This window comes from Colletotrichum godetiae (genome assembly GCF_030913485.1).
Source record: "Colletotrichum godetiae strain CBS 193.32 chromosome Unknown BDP55scaffold_1, whole genome shotgun sequence".
Classification (NCBI taxonomy): Eukaryota; Fungi; Ascomycota; class Sordariomycetes; order Glomerellales; family Glomerellaceae; genus Colletotrichum; species Colletotrichum godetiae.
The window spans coordinates 1,037,821-1,057,151 of NW_026851249.1; the positions used below are offsets into that span (position 1 = coordinate 1,037,821).

The 19,331-nt window shown below is 51.9% G+C and overlaps 7 protein-coding genes and 2 non-coding genes across 9 annotated transcripts; 6 read left to right on the forward strand and 3 right to left on the reverse strand.

The window, feature by feature from the left end:
* Positions 1–875: 875 nt before the first annotated feature.
* BDP55DRAFT_538398 (ferric reductase like transmembrane component) lies at positions 876–3,440 on the forward strand (the record flags this gene model as incomplete). Its single annotated transcript, XM_060567940.1, has 1 exon — positions 876–3,440. One exon carries the CDS (start codon positions 876–878, stop codon positions 3,438–3,440), a length of 2,565 nt encoding a protein of 854 aa, XP_060436896.1.
* A 2,114-nt stretch (positions 3,441–5,554) lies between these two features.
* Positions 5,555–6,397, forward strand: BDP55DRAFT_640628 (glutathione-dependent formaldehyde-activating enzyme). Its single transcript, XM_060573350.1, has 4 exons — positions 5,555–5,749; positions 5,804–5,850; positions 5,902–5,965; positions 6,025–6,397. Exons 1-4 carry the CDS (start codon positions 5,698–5,700, stop codon positions 6,273–6,275), a joined length of 414 nt encoding a protein of 137 aa, XP_060436897.1. The 5' UTR covers positions 5,555–5,697; the 3' UTR covers positions 6,276–6,397.
* Positions 6,398–7,477: 1,080 nt separating this feature from the next.
* On the reverse strand, positions 7,478–9,257 carry BDP55DRAFT_11088 (alcohol dehydrogenase GroES-like domain-containing protein). The gene is made up of 3 exons (XM_060565385.1): positions 8,632–9,257; positions 7,734–8,562; positions 7,478–7,682 (listed from the first exon to the last, which is right to left on the reverse strand). Exons 1-3 carry the CDS (start codon positions 9,026–9,028, stop codon positions 7,646–7,648), a joined length of 1,263 nt encoding a protein of 420 aa, XP_060436898.1. The 5' UTR covers positions 9,029–9,257; the 3' UTR covers positions 7,478–7,645.
* A 659-nt stretch (positions 9,258–9,916) lies between these two features.
* BDP55DRAFT_538832 (uncharacterized protein) lies at positions 9,917–10,344 on the reverse strand (the record flags this gene model as incomplete). Its single annotated transcript, XM_060567982.1, has 2 exons — positions 9,917–10,129; positions 10,201–10,344. 2 exons carry the CDS (start codon positions 10,342–10,344, stop codon positions 9,917–9,919), a joined length of 357 nt encoding a protein of 118 aa, XP_060436899.1.
* A 562-nt stretch (positions 10,345–10,906) lies between these two features.
* Positions 10,907–11,012, forward strand: BDP55DRAFT_t4. Its single transcript has one exon. It is a non-coding gene; the product is annotated as a tRNA-Val (tRNA).
* A 7-nt stretch (positions 11,013–11,019) lies between these two features.
* Positions 11,020–11,091, forward strand: BDP55DRAFT_t5. Its single transcript has one exon. It is a non-coding gene; the product is annotated as a tRNA-Ala (tRNA).
* An 869-nt stretch (positions 11,092–11,960) lies between these two features.
* Positions 11,961–13,517, forward strand: BDP55DRAFT_597838 (Upc2 protein; the record flags this gene model as incomplete). The annotated part of the gene is made up of 2 exons (XM_060571014.1): positions 11,961–13,117; positions 13,259–13,517. Exons 1-2 carry the CDS (start codon positions 12,315–12,317, stop codon positions 13,515–13,517), a joined length of 1,062 nt encoding a protein of 353 aa, XP_060436900.1. The 5' UTR covers positions 11,961–12,314.
* Positions 13,518–14,150: 633 nt separating this feature from the next.
* On the reverse strand, positions 14,151–15,999 carry BDP55DRAFT_762776 (cytochrome P450; the record flags this gene model as incomplete). Its single annotated transcript, XM_060580892.1, has 5 exons — positions 14,151–14,444; positions 14,501–15,014; positions 15,072–15,620; positions 15,682–15,913; positions 15,970–15,999. The coding sequence occupies 5 exons, from the start codon at positions 15,997–15,999 to the stop codon at positions 14,279–14,281; spliced, it is 1,491 nt and encodes a 496-aa protein (XP_060436901.1). The 3' UTR covers positions 14,151–14,278.
* A 1,513-nt stretch (positions 16,000–17,512) lies between these two features.
* On the forward strand, positions 17,513–19,320 carry BDP55DRAFT_569755 (aromatic prenyltransferase). The gene is made up of 3 exons (XM_060570739.1): positions 17,513–18,795; positions 18,848–19,188; positions 19,255–19,320. The coding sequence occupies exons 1-2, from the start codon at positions 17,663–17,665 to the stop codon at positions 18,990–18,992; spliced, it is 1,278 nt and encodes a 425-aa protein (XP_060436902.1). The 5' UTR covers positions 17,513–17,662; the 3' UTR covers positions 18,993–19,188; positions 19,255–19,320.
* The last annotated feature ends 11 nt before the right edge of the window (positions 19,321–19,331 follow it).

A 19,331-nucleotide genomic window follows, 5' to 3' on the forward strand; every position in this document is an offset into this window, starting at 1 on the left:
ATGGCGCCCGGAACCAACGCATCCATCCCGCTTGCCATCCCTGGTCTTCATCTTCAATAGTCGTTGTCTGCCGAGCAAACGGCCGTACCTTTACCCAAGAGCTTGCAGCTTGCTCCTGCATCGCATCCACACCTCTAGCGCCCACGCACCGGCCTGCATTGTGTGACATCCGCCCGCGGGGAACGACCAGAATCGCGGCCAGCCAATATTAAAGTACGGTCAGCCGCTGGGCCTCGTGCCATTCACACTCTGCTATCCGACCCAGAGAAGCCCTTCATCCCTCATCTGGCCTTTCATTGCACGACCCCATCGAGGCCGCAGCCCATCCGACCCCCTCCACATGGAAAATTCGCCGCCCTATCACATATCCTCCATCTTTACACATGTCACCACGCTCAACTGAATCCGCTTCCCGACCGAATCTGTAGGCAACGTGACGAGACTGTCGATAACTGAGGTGTGCTCATCACGCTGCCCACACCCCAGAATCAAACCACTGGGACCTATCCGCCTCGGAGCGTCTCCGATCTCACCTCCATATATCCCCTGGTGGCGCCCCCAACCCGCGCTTTGCCGCGCTCTCGTTTGTCTTCTTACCGGTCACTCGTTACTCCGCCAAAGCATAGCATCACATTTTATCGAACCTACTCCTTTTGGCCCCGCTTCCAAGGTATCTGGGGCACATTGCGCAACAATCCGAGCCTCGTAAGCTGGCACAACAATCAACCGACCAGCGAGGCGCAGGTATCTTGCTATCTCGACGACTCTCAGCCATTCAATTTTCTTAAACTGCACCGTATGTCGACATAACTGTCCACCTCCGCGCGCAGTCGCCTTATCGCGCAGCATAAATCGGACTTCATCGCCTTGGAGCAATGGCTACTCGTATCCGTGACCTGGCAGATGCTGCCACCAAAACGGCAGCGCAACTAGCTAAGCGGATCGCCATCACCCCCAAACCCGACAGCCCGCCCGGCTTAATTGAGGCCTTGACAGTAGATCCTTGGGCCAAGTCTGGAAAATATGGAATGGGTTGGACTTACTTTGCGCTGGCCCTCATGGGAACAGTTCTGTTGATGCGATCTTGGCACTTTTGGCAGGACAAAATCCGCCAAGCTATCTACAAGCAGGAAGTGGAGGAATACTATGCCAACCTCTACAACACTGATCCCGACTACGCGCACGCCGTACATACAGGACAAGCACAACATTTCTTCCCCGACTCTGAAGGGCTGGGTGAGAAGCAATTCAAACCTAGGGCTCACTTCTCCTCGGTTGGCTTCGTCAACGATACCTTGGCCCTCTTCCGCTGGGTCTTTTACCGGCCAATTCCCGACTTTGTTTGGGGAAGCCACCGATTCACATTCTCCTCGCTCGCCGTAGTTACCTGCGGTCTCATCGCCTTGGCTTTCGTGGCGCTTTACTGCTTTCTCCAGCAACCGCTATACTGGCAGAGTATTCAATTCGGTTCACCACCCGTTGCTATTCGAGCCGGAATGATCGCTGTCGCCCTGACACCTTGGATCATCGTCACCAGCATGAAGGCAAATGTGTTGTCCATCCTTATTGGCATTGGACCGGAGCGCCTCAATGTCTTCCATAGGTGGGCAGGTTACCTCTGTCTGTTTCTGTCGCTCGTACACACCATCCCATTTTATGTTCAACCGGTGTGGGATGACGGCGGCATGGATGTGTTCTCCCGTCTATTCCCTGGCGGCAGCGGCGTCATCTACGGTACTGGTATAGCCTGTCTTGTGCCTCTCGTCTGGCTTTGCGTCGCATCTCTGCCCTTCATCCGCCGAATCGCATACGAGCTCTTTGTCATGCTGCATGTGCCTGTTGGCATGGTGTATGTTGGGCTCTTGTTTTGGCACACCAAGAATTACCTTGCTTCTTGGGACTATCTCTGGGCAACAGTCGGGATCTGGGTACTCTGTTATGCCATTCGCCTCATCAATCTCAACTGGACAAGACCATGGCGTTTGAGCTTCATGGTCGGTGACGAAGCAGCCATTAGCCTCCTCGCTGAGAACGCCATCAAGATTACGATTCCAACACAGATGAGGTGGAAGCCTGGCCAATATGTTTACCTCCGCATGCCAGGAGTCGCCTTCTTCGACAATCATCCTTTCACCATCTCATCGCTTTGCAGTGAGGATTTCCCTTCCGAGTACGGCGAGCAGTACCGTGATTGCGTGCTGGTTTTCAAGCCTTATGGTGGCTTCACGCGAAAGGTCCTCGACATGGCTATCGAGAAAGGGCCATTCCACACATATCGCGCCTTTTTGGACGGGCCCTACGGTGGCATGCGAAGAGATCTCGCAGCCTTCGACACCTGCATTCTAATTGCAGGCGGGAGCGGTATTACTGCATTGATGTCGCAATTACTCAACTTAATCAAGCGCATGCGTGATGGAAAAGCCATTACGCGGAAGGTGGTAGTGGTTTGGGCCCTCAAACGTCTTGAGGCCATGGACTGGTTCCGTGAAGAGCTCAGAATCTGTCGCGAGTCTGCACCGCCAGAAAGCGTGACTTGCAAGTTCTTCGTCACTTCAGCAGTACGCAACCGGGCCATGATGATGGAAGGTCACGAACGTCCTGCTCCAAGGGCCCTGAGTCACATGTTTCATGACAAACTGGATGGCTTCGTGGCAGGGATCGCTTCCAAGCGCAATTCAGCTCTCATACAGTCTGTTGCTCAAGGTGATCCTGACCGAGAGCAGGAACTCCGCGCCGAGCAGGAGGATAGAATCACCGCCCTGCCGCAACAGAAATATTTACAACCCCATCAATATCCTCCTCCACCCCCAGGACCGCCGCTCTCTAATCGCTTCTCTGCCCAGGAAGAGTCATTACGCAAGCTCGAGGGTCGCGAATACGACGACGACGACGAAGAAGATAGAGATTCCAAAAAGCGCGAGTTCCATTTTCCTCCCATCAACACCAAAGGCGAAGTGCCGCACTTTAATTACGCTCCTGCCTCCCCAAGGAAGGTCCCCGACACCAGCCCGCGAAACTCAGATGTGCCAATACGACCTCCCGAGCTGGCTCATTTGAGAACCACCAACCTCCCGAGCGCAGGTCAAACCCGACCCACCAGCACATTCGGCCCGCCTTCAGGCTTTGACTTTGGCTTCCCGGAGACGCCAACGGAGTTTCAAAAGAGTCTGATGCGATTTGCCTTCCCTGTGCCCCATCAGATCGACGGTGGCTGGAGCGTCGAGTACGGCCGGCCGGACTTGGGATACATGTTGAAAGAATGGGCGACGGGTGGTGCTGATGGAAGAGGCATCCTCGGCAGGCGGACGGCGGTGTTTGTGTGTGGGCCTCCGGCCATGCGTGTTGGTGTAGCCAACACGGTCGCCCGGCTTCAGGCAGCGATATGGGGTGACGATATGCTCGAGGAGATTTACTTGCATACTGAGAATTACGCCCTCTGAATCAGGGGCCTGTATTTGTAATGACTGGACGGAAAAGATACCACGGGTGATACATTTTACATCCATAATTACGAGCCTATTATTTCACTTCATACCCGCTATTGGATTTGCTTCTGATGCGAATTTTTGGACATGGACGCGCGGGTCGATTTGATATCCAGCATGGGTAAATATTTTTGGTGCGATGAGGTCTGGGTCGTACAATCCCTTGAGGTTTCGGCCCTGGTCCTTGTTCTCGTAGAAAATCACAGCGGATGAAAGATCAGGATGACGGAGATAGACGTGGGCTGTTTGAGTACGGAGTTTGACCTTGAGGTACCATTTGTGAGCCAATATCATAGCATGTTGTATAAGGATCTTAGTTGTATTTTCGTACTTATGGCTGACAAGAAATTGAATCTTGGTTTCCTCGATAACAAGGCGCCTAGAGAACTTAACTCCATAAACCATCATGACGCCGGTACCACAGTAATGGGGGAATATATCCTCTCAACTGCTAAATGGCGTCACTACATCCGTCTCCAGTCTTTCTCTAGAGACTGTCACTCGAGAAAATCCCACTCAACCCAACATCAAAATGGAGAAATCTATTGAGCGCTTAAGTCTTCTCACCTCTGTTAGTGAGGCATCACGCCGACGCCTTGTCGAATCGTCCACCTATATTCTCTCGGGGGCCGCGCTTTTGGAATGATGAACCCCAAAGCCTGTCCAAAAAACGACGTTACGACGTTAGCTGTAGTTGAAGGGATTGTCTGCCAGGAAGCGCCGTTATCAGAAAAGTCATCGAGAAGTGGTCCAGCAATACCACTTAGACCTTCACATCACGCTTGGGGCCAACCTCGACAGTCAACGGCCCTTGGTCTACGTATCATATCCGGCACGAGTGAGGTTCTTACCTTCGATGTCCTCTCCAAGAATCCGTTGGGGACATAGATCGGTTAATCATCGACAAGTCAGCCAAAAAGCCCCCAGCAAGGTTGGCTGCCCGGGCTGAACACATGCAGAAAACGCTATGGGTTCCAGCTTCTTCCGCCAGGGTTGAAGGACTAAGAAATGTCGTTTCCTCGTCGCGCTTCAGCGACGAAGTTAGAAACTCTACGGCATCTTACAGGACATCGGGCTTGAACTTGCCGTGTTGCACAAAAGGCGCATCACCTAGTAGTACTGCTAGTTAGTTACCTTACTACAGTTAAGGATGAAATCAGTTTCCCCGAGTTTTCTCTTGTGATTTGCCAAGTGGGTGATGCCATAATCTGCCGCTCCATACCTTTCCTTTAGTTCTCCTACCTATTTGTGATCATCACTAATATTGTTACTATTACTGCTGCTACTGTTATCATTCATTTTATTTGCTACGTATTCCTTGCAAAATACCCTTTAGAAAGCGTGGCATGCTGTTCACAATAATGATAGTGGTGATAAGAAAGCAGCTAGCCGTGCGATGACAGATATCCCGATTCCTATTTTGTCACCCACTTGCTCGCTTGGCTCTCTGCTTATCTTTTTCGCCCACTCCAAAAACTGCTATCGCAATTGCGGATGTTTGACTTCCGCACACTGGAGTTGGGGGTTGACAAAGAGAACACCGATAGTTCTTGGCACTGCGCCGGCCCTCTAGCCCCAGCGCCACCACATTCTGCTTCATCCAGTGATTGATTATCAGAGCAAACCAGTAGTTCTGCAGCAGCAAAATTCCAGGTTCTGGTAACCTTTGGTGGGCAGACCAGATCCAGGGTGAATACCTGGATCTTTTGCGCCCTTGCATTGACAACGTCATTTCCGCATCCCGCGGCGCTCTGTCAGCAAACCAGGCAAACTGGAGAAATCCTGAGTGCTTTGATTCGCCCAATGACCCAACGACCCCGCGGAGATCTAATCAAGAGGCCGACACATGGAGCAAGTTAGCAAACGTCGATCAAAAGAAAAGGGTCTATACATTTCCATATCCCCACGGCGCCTATTACCTTACCGTGCTTACCTTAACCAGCAAACTAACCCCGCACATCTATCATGACAGACAGGGAGGAGGAGTAAGAGGAGAAGCCCAGCTTCCTTGTTGCCGGCACTAACGCTAGCCGAAACTCTCAAACACGTATAAAAATGGCGATCGGACGTCTGTACTGTACGTTCCCCCTCATCCCAAATGGATAAAGTCAGCCTATTCCAAACATCTCTATTTCGCTACGTCTTTTACACCTTGTTTCTACACTCTGATCACTTGTTTACTGATTAGTATTTCCATACTTAATTGCACAAAATGGGTCTGAAGGGAAGCTGCATGTGCAAGGCGATCAAGTACGAGAGTGCTGGTAAGCTGAACTAGATAATTGCGACAGCTTGTGAACCAAGCTGATAAGAAGCAGAGGACCCTCAAGTCACCGCGCTGTGCCATTGTACAGATTGCCAAAAGGTAAGGCCCAACAATATAACTCTCATCGAGTTAATCGCTGATCAAACGCAGTGGAGTGGTTCGGCCTTCACCTCCAACGCCGTTGTCCCCCGTGCATCTTTCAAGGTCACTCAAGGTATAACATCTCTTCCTCCCAATTCTTCTCCGAACATGCACTCAAACGTGAGAATCTAGGTGAGCCCAAGTTCTACGACATCACTGGTGACTCGGGCAAGAACAACAGGCACTTCTTCTGCTCCAACTGCGGGTCTAGCCTGTACACCGAGCTGGACTTAATGGCCGACGTCACGTGTGTCAAGGCTGGTGGACTCGACGAGGGAAAGGCGAGCTTGGAGGGAAAGCCTGCTGTTGAGTTTTACTGCAAGGATCGGGTTTCGTACTTGGTCGACGTCAAGGGCGCTGATCAGAAGCCCGCCTTTAGTTGAACGGTCAGAAATGTACATGTAGTTCAGGGGGCTGTTTGTTTGGCGTGCGTTGAAGTTGCATGAGAAATAGAGTAAGTCAGTTCATACCATGCACATTTAATTCTTTTCCTGCGTGTAGTCCGTGCTACTGTCCCGAAATATTCCGTCCCGTTTCCACTTCTCTGGCACAGCGTTCGAGCATCTTTCCCGTGCACAAAACAACTCAAACCGTGAGGCTTCATCGCCATGGAACGTCTCAGGGTCAAGACACCTGATCCAATTCTGAAGACTCAATTGATCAAGCTTTGGTTGGATTCCGAAATGATTTTTGCTGATCTCCAAAAGGAAAGTATCTAAAAAGAACTGCTTCTTATGCAATAAGACTTGACGCCCATCCAAAATTCATTCATAAATCGTTGGGCAGCATGGGCATGTGACGAGATGTTCACAGCCATTGCCGCCGGCCATGAATCTGCCCATCAAATCGGGCTTGGAATGATTACGACACGCGTAGCACCTGCAAGCTTTAAAGATCTCTGGCTTGTGCCAGTGCCAAACTCTGCCCGCGTCGGATGGGTTTTGGAAGCAGATACAGTATCCTCGTTCGAAGGGCCGCATGAGCAAGGGATCATCGAAAGCCACGTGAGGGCATAACAAATGGCTGAGCGGCTGTAGCTCACGCAGAGATTGCAGAAGACGCTCTTTGGTGAGCACCTCTCCTCAACTGATCTTATAGATCGGAAGTTTCCGTCGTGCTACCATTGAAGGTGGCTGAAAGCATTTGGTGAAAATGTGCGACCAGGACCCAGGGATCGTGTAAATACCCGGGGCTATTCGCCACCAGTCTTGAGTACAGGGGCGCAGATCTGACATTCAAGTAGTTGAATATAATAGTCACCCGAGTACAGCATTTTTATAGATACCTCCCCAGATATATTCCCCAGAGACTGTTCGTGGTGTGGGCAAAGAGTAAGCTTCCCTTCGCGTAGGATATGATACATAACTAGGTTTTCGGAGTCAACATTCCACCCGAGAACCAAGTACTCCAGTGTCATTCTGCAGCGGAGACAGAACAGGCTGCGGATATAGAGGAGTCTGCCACATCTTCCTCTCGCCTCGCGCAAAGCGTGGTCTTTGTAGAAAGTCCTCCTTCGGACATGCTCTCTGAGCTCTTAATCTTCACAGCCGCTTTGAAGATTGAGGAGACCAGCTACCGATAAGGGGCTGTAACCAATACCGAAACGTGTTTTTGATTGTAGTTCGTCAAGTGACCCGCACGAACCCCCAGTGTCTTTCCCAGATGATGTTATGTTACATCAGCAATGAGAAATACATGGAACTCCCCAATAGCTTCCACCGAGCCAACTCAGCTCGTCGGAGGGAGGCTACATTCAATGTAGTCTAGCTCTCTTGGACCTCCCGGACGATCTATCTTTTCATTAGATCCGCTTTCACACTCTGTTTAGATAGAATGCTCACCGAGTTCCGGCTCCCTCCTCACTGAGATTCTTCGACTCCACCTCCTCGTCCCACTCGTAGTCGTCTCTTCCCTCCTTGCCAGCGCCGCGGAACAAGACCTTGACCTCAAGCCTCTTATCAAACCTCTTGTACGCCTTGGGAGCATCGTCGAGGTCATATTCCGCCGTAGCAATAAAACCAGGTCTCGCTTGTCCGCTCTCAACCAGTTTCACCAGCGCAGCAAATGTCGGCTGCCCCTGAACTGTGCCACTCTTCATCGTGAGAGCCTTGATCCAAAAGTCACTCATCGGCAGACTTAGGTTCTTCTTCATCCTCTCCGCGTTAGGTGCACCTGCACTTTTCTCTTGAGCCCAGTAGACACCCGGGATCCCGATTCCGCCGCCGACAGATGTGACAGCGATGGCCTCACGCAGGATGTAGTCCTGCTGCGGCTTCAACTCGGCATTGACGCACTCCTGACCGCAGCAGTCGACGCTACGGTTCACACCGCCGGGCCTGAGGGCTAGGATCTGCTCTGAGGCCGAGGCGCCACCCCTTGTGAAGTTGATGGGGACGGCGCCGATGCTGGCGGCTTTGGCGAGACGCTGGGGGACGTGGTCTACGACGTAGACGAGACTCGCGCCGCGGATGATGGCGCTGTAGGCGCAGAGCAGGCCTACGGGACCGCCGCCAAAGACAGCGACGGAGTCACCTGGCTGGAAGCCCGACCAGCTTAGTCCTTCCCATGCGGTGGGGAAGATGTCGCTGAGAAAGAGCCACTCCTTGTCGGAAAGCTTCTTGGGGATCTTAATGAGGGAGCTGTCTGCGAAGGGTACCCGGACGTACTCGGCTAGGGTAAGGTCAGCTTTCTCTTCTGTTTTCCGAGTAATACTTGTAGTGATTGATGACAAATATTCACCTTGAAGACCTCCTAGGTCGCCAAAATCTTTGCCAAGACCAAATCCAGCGAGCTGAGGGAAGATCTGGTTGTCAGTGTCGATGACGCCGTCCTCGGGCAGACCGAAGACGACAACGCGATCACCGACTTGCAGATTGTCGACGGCGTCGCCTACTTCCTCGACAATTCCCATGGCCTCATGGCCTACGGGGTAGGGTACCTCGGCGCTGGACATAATGCCATGGTAGACGTGTAAGTCGGTGCCGCAGATGGCGGATGTGGTGATGCGGACAATGGCGTCTTCGGGCTCCTTGAGATGTGGAACCGGAATGTCCGCTTTGACAGCCATCTCATAGGGTTTGCCTTCCCAGACCACGGCACGCATGGTCTTGGGGCGTGAGGTTTGATGATTGGTCATGTTTGTTGCTTCTGAGGGAGAGAAATTGAGGATGAGCTGAGAAAGATGGCTTTTGTGGCCATCGTTTTAGGTCTTCTCATTTCTACGCCTTCTTATACATTTTGAAGGTTGTTTGATTGAGAGGCGACTTTGTCAAATGCTGATCCCTTCCTCAGCAAGGTGAGTGCCATTGAGACCAAACGGGACATATCTGATCCCTTTCTCGGACCCCATCATCCACAAATTACCATTTTGGTGGCGGAAAATATCACCTGAGTACGATTAGCCAATTGCCCATGCCTAAGCCTCCTCGTTCAGCAGGGTTGAATGTCAGGTATGCTCGATGTAGAAAGGCACCTATGCCGAGAATCAACCTCGTGAGACTGCTTTGGGTATGATTTATCCAACTCACTTTAGTCAGACGCCTAGCGAGAGCTGAACGAAAGTTCCTCCTTGTTCAAAGTGAGACACAGCCTGTCCTTGATATCACGTAGGGCTGACAGTGACGCGGTATTACCCCCGCGGCTCTTGGTCCGATGAGTTATGGTAAGCTGACAGCACCCCTCTCCATGCAAGGGCGCCCAGCAACCATGCATGAACGATCGATGGTCTTCGCACCCGTTTACATTCTGTTGGAATCTCTATACGAGAGAGGCTCGTAGCTGACATAGACGTGATCCACGAAAGGCAGGTGGACCCACCTCGGCCATCCTTAGAGTAAGGAAAGTTTGTAACAGACATGGTGACGGCCAGGTGTCTGGAAGAGTGGGTGTTCATTCAAAGGGCGCGCAGTAGCTGAGGTGTCTATGATACAGGTAGTAGTACATAAATGAAGTTCGTTGCCTCTCTGTGGGCGATGAAGAATGAGTGCACGGTAATGGACCTGGTCTCATTTACTAGCGCTCAGGCTCAGAATCGAACGCGGCCCTTTGTGAAAGCCAAAGCAAGCCAGCCAGCAATCAGGGCAAGACCACCAATCGGGGTGACGGGGCCGAGGAACTTGAGGTCGGGGTTGAGGATGAGTGCGTAGATGCTACCGCTGAACATGGTCGCGCCCGCCGTGAAAAGACCGGCGGCGATGGGGTTGGATCGGGCGATGAGAATGGCAACAGAGTGGACAAGCTAACGGATTTTCCAAGGTAAGCTACTGATCAATGGTGTAGGTTAGGTGAGGCAATGCGAGAGCAACTCACCTGGTAGTGAGCGGCGGTGGACCAGCTGGCAATCTTTGCGGGATCAGAGATACGGTTCTTCAGGCCGTGGGCTCCGAAGGCTCCGAGGCCGACGGCGGTGGCGCCGAAGATTGCTCCGACTCTCCAAAAGGCCTGGCTGCTCATTGTCTCTTCTTCTTCGGCGGTAGTGTCGTAGTGATTGGTTCGCGATGGCAAGAGCGACGTTGTCTCGTTTGCTTGAGCGCTGGACATTGGAGCCGTGAGATGCGAGCGAAAGGTAAGATGAACTGATGAGATTCGGTGGTTCACTTCTGAAAGTTGCGTGATAGGCCGGCGGGCTGAGAGCGCGAAACGCCGAAAGAGCGACCCCATGGCATTTGCTTAGATAATCAGGGAGCTGGATGTTCAGCTGGTACCGACTGGCATACGTTTCGCTGGCTCCTCTGGAACTCGGCGAGAAGCAGGAAAGAGAACTTAAACACCCGGACAAGAGAGCGAAGGGGGATTCTTCACAGCCTATCGTTACACTACACTGCAAAGGCTTTCTCCAGCCGGCGCTATCCGTTCGGACTAGGTATTGAATGCCGGGCCGGCACCTGTGGACTCGGTGGTCTCCCGTGCGGAGCTCCGTCTGCAAGTCGAGCTATCAACTCCACCAGGGCTCATCGCGCCTCCATTGCAACCACACTAGAACAATTTCCCGCCAACATCTTCAACAACCTCATATGGTCTGGTGGTGTAGTTGGTTATCACGTCAGTCTAACATTTCGAATTGGTCACACGATCATCTCACTGTTCACTGAAGGTCTCCGGTTCAAGTCCGGGCTAGATCATCCAACTGGGCGATTGGTTTAGTGGTATAATGACCGCTTAGCATGCGGTAGGTCCTGGGTTCGATTCCCAGATCGTCCATTGTTTTGTTGTAATTTTGAAATAGGCTTCAATATTGTGTTACGACGCTGGTACTGGCTTTTTTTGGTGCGTGTGGGTGACCACTCTAATTTGGGACTAAAGCTCTCTGAACAGAAGAGGTTTAGACCTGCTAGTACATAGTAGAGATGCTCAGAGAGAAACGTTGTTGGTCGTGTCAGAGAGATGGGAAGGAATAGAATAATTTGCCAGCGATCAACTCGGGTTTGTGATGAGAAGTGGGCGGAAATAAGACCACGGACAGATGAGGACAATGAAAATCATCTTCTCGGATTGTTCTAGTGCGCACCCACATTGTGGACACCCCGTACTTAAAAGGCCGCAATTGGTTCGGGTTCGCACTGCTTACTTTTGTCCAATCGCTCACTTTACAATACGTGCAGGGATAAATACGACGGACGCTAAGGTGGGCGATGAAGCTTCTTCGAGGCGTGTCACCCAGTGACGGTCTTATATTTTCAAACTGTGGAAGACATAGCTAACGAAGGCATGTTATTAGTCTCATGAAGCGATGCCTGAATTCTCGAAGCAAACACATTTAGGCAGTTGCAGCATCAGATTGTCAGTATGTACCAAATCGGCTCTTATCATCCGTCCACGGGGCGTCACTTTGAGTTTGGCCGATAATCAGATGAACCATCCATTCGACTCGGAGTCCATACGAGCATTACGAGACCTCGCCGTCAACTCACGACATACGCGTATTTCAAATTCCGTACGGTTGACAACGCGTCCACGAGACGGTTTCTTCGAAGTCCTACCAAAGCTATCCGTAGCACAATTGAGTATAAGATCTCTGACCACCTTCGACATTCTTTCTCAAAAAATCGCCGTTCTGCAGTGATTCCATTCTTATCGAAACGATGCAGTAGCACTTTTTCAATGAAGCTGGGTGAGCTGGAAATGTCTCCCTGGGTCGCACAGTGCGTGACCCAGGGATATGCTTGCTAGCGGGTCTTGGGGCTGGACCGAGACTTTTAAGGAGTCTTTGTCCCCTTTCCGAGCGTGTTCCCAGTGTCATTGATAGATTGATTTCCCTCTTGCTTTGTGAAGCCACTGGTTTCCTAGCATCTTTGCATGAGACCAGCTGCTTTTGGTCCATATTCGCGCAAAATTTCGGAAGCGAAAACCCCTCGAAGATTATCGGCATCTTCATTCTCCAGTTGCATCACTTTGCACGACTGTCACCAGAAGCACGTCGCAGAATGCGCCAGCGGACACCCCATCGGAAGTCAAGATTCGGGTGCAAGGAGTGTAAGCAACGTCATGTCAAGTGTGACGAGTCCCGGCCGGCATGCGTCAACTGCACGACTGCTCTTAGGAGATGCTCGTACCTCGACACCGAGGCAGCAATACCATCATCATCCACGTTCTCGTACCAGTGTCCCAGCCCAGTAACATCAATAGCAAGCCCAGCGGTGCCCGTCACTCCAGAACACTCGAATGGTCGTGATAGCCATGCGCCGACAGAGCCATACGATTTCCGGCATATGGAATTACTCTTTCATTTCGAACATAACTTGGGCTACACCCAAGGGTTCGGCGATAATCTTACGCGACAAAAGTACCAACAAATGTCGCTAAAACAAGCTTTCCGGGTGCCATTTCTCATGGACGAGCTTCTAGCCATAGCTGCAGCGCATAAGAGCACATTACCAGGAGAGGATCAGACATATTATAGGAGCGAAGCAACTCGACTGCAGACAAGGGGCCTTTCACAATTCACCGTGGCCAACGGCGAGATATCTGATGAGGACTTCCTAACAGTGTTTCTGTTCTCCACCTGGCTTGGCCAACACGTTCTCTTCGACACTTTCTCGGTTCCTGCTGATTTTCCAGTAATTCTGGATAAGCTAGTCCACTGTATGGGTCTTCACCGAGGTGTCCGTACGATCGTAGGGGGCTCATGGGAAAGACTCCGAGCTCACTTCGACGCCCACCTGGGTGCCGGAAGCCGCTTCGTGCAGAACATGATAATCAGGCCAGACCGTTACGAAAGAGGCGACGAGTGTAAACATCTGCTGCACCTCTTTGACACGACCGATCTCAACGATGCGTCCAAAGCAGCGTGTCGGGAGGCTGTCGAGCATCTGCAGCTAATGTTTAATATACACCGCAACACGGAGATACCCGCAGGCCGTAGATACAGCACGGTGCAGGAGTGGTCGATCCGGGTGCCCACCGAATACGTCAGCCTGCTCGACCAGAGGCGGCCCGAGGCGCTGGTGGTGCTGGCATATTGGGGCGTGTTGTTGCACAAGGCGAGAGAGTGCTGGGCTTTTGGGGGTGCGGGACGGACTCTTGTGCGGTCTATTGCGGCTCATCTTGGCTCGTATTGGGGCGAATTGTTGGCGTGGCCAAGGGAGATGACGGAGGCCCCTGTCATTTCGGTATCAAATCCAACCTAAGTCTTGTCTATAGAAGGTTACAAAGGCGGAAGTTTGTACAACATGCAAGAATCTGTGCCGCGGGGAATCTTTACGACCGCCGCCTCGCCCTCGATTGCGACATGCTGTGTCTGAATTCGGGTGCTGCCGACCCTACGAAGCTTCACTTCCACATCCCCACCTACACCTCGACGACCCATGTCATCTTCTTCTGGGTTGATAACCTTAGAGTGCCACTTAATCAATCACCATGGAGCCTATTCGCGGGGCCCGTAATTGTTTGGCTTCGGGATGATCTTAGAGGGTCCGGCTCATTCCCGAGCCTTCGCTGAAGCACTCCAGAGCCCTGTCTCGCTGAGGGGCACAGACAACCCTGCCTTGTAGATTAAGTGGGAGGTGTGTGGGAGTTGCGGGATTGCTTAATTCCGACTATAATGCGGCCCTTTACGCAACGCATTTTGGGGTCCTTTGATATCCTTCAGGAGAGAGATCCTCAAGTACTCAACGTCACAGTGTCGCCCTCGACGATAAAAGCTCGGATGTAGTAGAGAGTGATGACGCAGCTGAAGCATATTAGTTGATCGAAACCCCAGATATCTGATGTTCATGAACAATAGTTGCTTTGTTTCGTTATATCGAAATCCTATTTCAGGAGGCCTCTGACTGGTTTTCATTTGCGCCATGCTGACACGTGGGTGCGCCGCAGTAGACGAGTAACCGATCCAACGCTAAACAAAGATTTCAGAGAGGCCCCCGCCCCCACCTACTGGATAATGCATCGATTATGATGACTTGGCCCGCGGGGAAAGATGAACTTTCATCTCCGTCTTGTGCCAGGTAGTGAACATCTTTTGCCTCCCTAGCCAGCCTGCGCTGTCAGCGTGTAACTTCATGTCAAAGTTCCACACAACACGGGCAATGATTGTACGGATCTCGGCATAAGCCAGACTATAAGGTTGGTTAACCATATTCAAGAGGGGGGGTGGAGGGAGTCTTGGCCTTACTTCTTTCCGATACAGTTTCTTGGCCCGAATGAGAAAGGCTGAGCCGCCAACTTCTGGTCCGATTCGTACTCCGGGTCCCCAAGCCACCTCTCGGGGTGAAACTCGTCGTGCTTGCTGAAGTGAATTGGCGACCGGTTGACGGCTAGGTGGTGAACACCGACCGAGTACCCAGCAGGAACGAATTGTCCACAGACCATTCTTCCGCCGTCAGGCACCACACGAGGAAACGTCCCGGGACCAGGAGGTCCCAGGCGAAGAGCCTCTTCGATGGAAGCGTTCAGGTAAATTAGTCCAGCTGTGCTCTGGATGGTGATATCGTCCTCGCTCTCAAAGGTGCTGCGGATTTCTGACGTGAGCTTGGCCAGAGTTTGCGGGTTCTCGCAAAGGAGGTAGGTGGCCGCGGTCAGACCTGTCGCCGTGGTCTCACTGCCAGCGACGATGAGGACTTGGGCTGCCGCGTAGATCTCCTCAGTTGACATGCCCTTCTCGTCGCTGCCTTGTAGGATGTAGTACACTGCAAATCTAGTCAGTGGGTCGCCTTGATTGAACTACCTGTGTGGGTTGAACCTACTGAAGTCAGGACGATCAGTCTCTTGCTCGAGACGGCGGTTCACACGCTCAACGCCAAACTGGAACTGAGCAACTCTAGTCTTGATGAGGCGGCGGGGAATGAGAAGCAGAAGTATCTCGGACAGTGGCGACGGGAACCGACGGGCAGCACGGAGGTAGGTACCAGCCTGGAAGATATCAAAGACGGCATGCAGCCACCAATGCCACTTAGCATCGCGGAGGCAGTAGAAGGGCTCGCCAAAGGCTAGATCGCCAATGATGTCAAAAGTGGTAAAGTTGTACCACGAGTTCATGTCTACGACAGCCGCGGAATCAGTGCTCCCGCTCGATGCCTGCCCATGGAGCTTGTGGATGAGGAGCTTGACATAGCCGGTGATGACGGATTCTTGGGCCTTGAGGGCTTTATCCGAGAAAGCAGGGTTTTGGAGGCGGCGCATGCGCTTGTGGCCGGCGTCGTCGGCCGTGAGAATGTTCTCGACGCCGTTGACATTCTTGTTCCACCACTGGGCATCTTTCTCAAAGTTGCCAGTGCCCTCCTTGTTAGGAAAACCTTCATGAGTATTACGTTAATGAACGAAATGCCAAGACGATGATGGCCACTCTGGACGTACCATAAACCGTTTGCCAAGCCTGACCGGAAGTGTAAGACAGCTCGCCTGGGGCGATACGGACCACTTTGCCGTACTTCTCGTGCCACTCCTTGACCTTCCAGTGGCTTACTCCACGAACATCAAAGAACAGGTAGTACGCCCTCGTCACGCCGGCGAACTTCGGACCGGGGTAACGGCTGAGTGGATGCAGGAAAGCATTGTAAAAGCACTTTGCCACGACCCCCAAGAATGCCTGCAAAGTGCCCTGAATCAGTGGTCTATCTCTGCTCGTCTCATGGCCACACCTACTGCGAGAGCCAAAAGCCCCAAAAGCGCCATTTTGACTGCTTTGGTCGGTCGTGGTTGTAAGACCCCGCTGGTTGTATTGCTTCCGAGGGGTCGTCGATGAAACAATTGGATCAGAGGAGTAACGCGGCAAGTCGAGTCTCTCAGGAGAGAGCACGGGGGTTCATACAAGGAGTAGATCGGAATGTGGAAAGGGCGGCATGGCGACCCCAAGGGGGGGCGGTTGTTCGATGATATGACGCATAGCGATACTCATCGGATCACTTTACGCCCGCATCGCGAGTCAGATGGCAGGTCTCTATCAAGGAAACAAATCGTACGCGGCCCAATTGTGAACTTATCTTTTCCTATTAAGCAATGCTTAAACTTTCGGTGGATATGTCCCACTATTAAAGTAACCCCACGGCCGAGCCATCGAGAATGGGAGCGGACGAGCCCAAGGGCAGTTGAGCTTGCTTCCCTTCTTGGCAGGCCGACGTCGATGCTCATCTTGGCTTCTGGGGTAATCGTGGAGTGTGCCCTGACTCGTCGGTAGTCCTGGCTAATATATTATACTTTGACCGAGTGCCGGGCCCGGTTTATCGTGCCGATATGGATAGATACCAAAAAGCTTCGATTTGTGGAGTCTTCCTCAGCTAGAATGACAAGATTGCATTACTGCAATCCGAGCTGCAGGCTTACGGCAAGGCAATCGTCCAGCGATTGTGCCAAGCCATGTAGTCAAAAAGATAGCGTGTGGAGCAGACTATACTCATCGTATAATCAATTGTGATTAGCTTCGAGTATGGATTATAAATAACATATACCTGTTTCGCGACATCTCTATAACTTAGGCACTTTGAGCGAGCAGATTGGCTTATCTCACCCCCACTTCGACCGTTTGACAACCCAGCGATACATATCCCTGGGTGCCGGAGCATTCCTTATGGCCATGAGGCCAAGTATGCCATTTAGTGGCTGTTTAGGGTCCCATTCTCTTTGGATAACGCAGAGACTAGAGTAAAGGACCGGTGCTCTGGGAACGTATCCGTATCGAGATCATCAGCCCCCCTTGCCTCAGTCTCTCTATCATATCCATATCCGTATAGGCCCTATTAAAAGAAGACCAGGAGTTACTTCGGCCGGGACGTAATCTGACCAACAGATATCCCAGATGTCGTCTCCATATATACGCGGATGGCACAGAGTAGTATGTGACTGTTATGTAATTCATCTTTGTGTTTAGCATGACTTGACTCAGTTTTGTGCTCCATGGAGGGCTCCCGCCGGCAAACAACAGCCAGCCGGCGACCATCGACCTTGAAAACTGCGTTGCCATCATGGATCGTCCAGGATCCCCTGGTCGGGTCAAGCTATCACGGAACTTGACAGGCCTATGCCACACATTTACCTTGTCATCCTACGAGTCGATGACTTTGAACCCCAGCCTCAACCTCCGCATCAGATGAACCAATGAGCTAGGCAAGAATCGTCACCTACGGATAGACCCCGACGGTGAATTCGATGAGATAGCAAAGATCTGGGAGCTGAGGAGCCACTGCAGCGGCTGCTGTCGCGGGGTTCCTGTCGCGGCATGTGATATAACAGCAGCTCGATCATCCAGGGGTTCAAGTTCTGGTGAACCGCCTTCGCTCTTGATCTTTACCTTCTTGTTTACCCTGATTACCAAGTCCTGCGCCGCTGCACAACGTTCAGTATGGGTGAAATGATCATGTCCAATGAGCCCTGGGACTTCCTGAACTCCGTCTTGAGGTTCAGGGACGATGACTCTCAGTTCTGGTGGGACAAGACGGGACGCATGTTCTCCAAGCTCCTAAAGTACGCCGGCTACAGCGCAGCAGACCAGTACCGCGAACTCAACTTTTACTCTCTTTTCGTCGCTCCTGAACTCGGCCCTTCACCAGACTGCCACGGCAATGTTAGAAGATGGAGAAGCCCGGGTACACCAGACTCTACTCCCATCGACTTCAGCTGGGAATGGGGTCGCGACAATCAAGCCGTTGTTCGCTACTCCTTTGAGCCCATTGGCCTCCATGCCGGCACAGAGCTAGACCCTCTCAACAGACACGCAACAAATGACTGGATCTTCAAGCTCCAACAACAAAAGCTGGTTCCCAATCTGGATCTGGAGTGGTACAATCACTTCACCAGACAAATCCTGCCCCATGGCACCCGGACAAAGACCGTAGACTGCTTCATCGAAGAGACAACACCCAAGGCAGGCACTGTGGTGGCCCTCGACATCGAGAAGAGCGGTCCTGTCATGAAGATCTACATCTACCCAGGACTTAAGGCCGAAGAGCTCGGCATCACGAACCTCGAGCTAGTGGAGCAGTCTATCCGCAGCCTCCCGACCGACCAATTCCTATCACTCGGCGCCGAGCCACTCTTAGACTTCCTTAAGGAAGGCACAAAGAAATACAACTTTGAGACAGGCATTCTCGCCATCGACTGCCTGGCGCCGAAAGATGCTCGCATCAAAGTCTACATCAGAGCAAAGCACACAACCTTTGAGTACATGATGGACTGCCTGACCCTTGGAGGCAAGCTCGACATGTCGGGTGAGGCAATTGACGACCTCAAGGACTTTTGGAAGACCTTCCTCGCGGACGCACCGGATGTGCTCGATGATGAAGCCCCTGGACGTGCATCACCGGGCTTCTACTACACCCTCGGTTGTGGTAAGGCAATCTCACCAAAGGTGTACATCTCCCCCAACTACTTTAGCAAGAATGATATAGATGTCCTTGCCCGCCTTCGCAGTTTCTTCTCTACTCGTCGGTCGGACTCAATGATGGACAATTACGAACAAGCCTTGAGCGATATCTTGTAAGTCTCCCTCAACCTACACATCGATTGCAGTTGCTAACGAGTCTCTCAGTGGACGCAAAACTCTGGCATCTCGTTGCGGTAGCCATTACTACGTTGGATGCGCCTTGGCCAAGGGCCAATTGAGGGTGGTGACATATCTCAGCCCTCAGTCTTTTGACTGCGAGAAGGACATGATTCAGGCTCGGAGGCCATGACAATGAGTGATGAGATACTTGGTTGTTGCATAGTGGCTTGGCTCTTCTTTTTAACTTGATATCCGATATATTTCATGATGTTGGTCACTTGCATTTGCTCCATCTGCATGTCGTAATGTCCGAGCTTTCCGTCGAGACGAACATTTGGTCCGTGTTTAGAAGTGGTGTTGAATTTGGTTTTTAAACTTCGCATTATCTGCACCATGTCAGCGTACAACGTTGTATCACTTCTTGGCAAAACGCTGACAGACAGAATACTGACTGGGTTCGTAAATTAAGACACGTGTGGTGCAAGCGAAATGGTACTTTGGGGGAACAGAGTTTGCTGTCAACCTGTCC

Coding starts and splice junctions, on each gene's coding strand:
- BDP55DRAFT_11088 (XM_060565385.1), bottom strand. CDS start 9,028: ATGACCAATCATCAAACCTCACGCCCCAAGACCATGCGTGCCGTGGTC. Junction 8,563..8,631: donor CGACCTAGGAGGTCTTCAAG/GTGAATATTTGT, acceptor ACCTTACCCTAG/CCGAGTACGTCCGGGTACCC. Junction 7,683..7,733: donor GAGGAGGGAGCCGGAACTCG/GTGAGCATTCTA, acceptor ATGAAAAGATAG/ATCGTCCGGGAGGTCCAAGA.
- BDP55DRAFT_569755 (XM_060570739.1), top strand. CDS start 17,663: ATGGGTGAAATGATCATGTCCAATGAGCCCTGGGACTTCCTGAACTCC. Junction 18,796..18,847: donor CAAGCCTTGAGCGATATCTT/GTAAGTCTCCCT, acceptor CGAGTCTCTCAG/TGGACGCAAAACTCTGGCAT.
- BDP55DRAFT_640628 (XM_060573350.1), top strand. CDS start 5,698: ATGGGTCTGAAGGGAAGCTGCATGTGCAAGGCGATCAAGTACGAGAGT. Junction 5,750..5,803: donor GATCAAGTACGAGAGTGCTG/GTAAGCTGAACT, acceptor GATAAGAAGCAG/AGGACCCTCAAGTCACCGCG. Junction 5,966..6,024: donor ATCTTTCAAGGTCACTCAAG/GTATAACATCTC, acceptor GTGAGAATCTAG/GTGAGCCCAAGTTCTACGAC.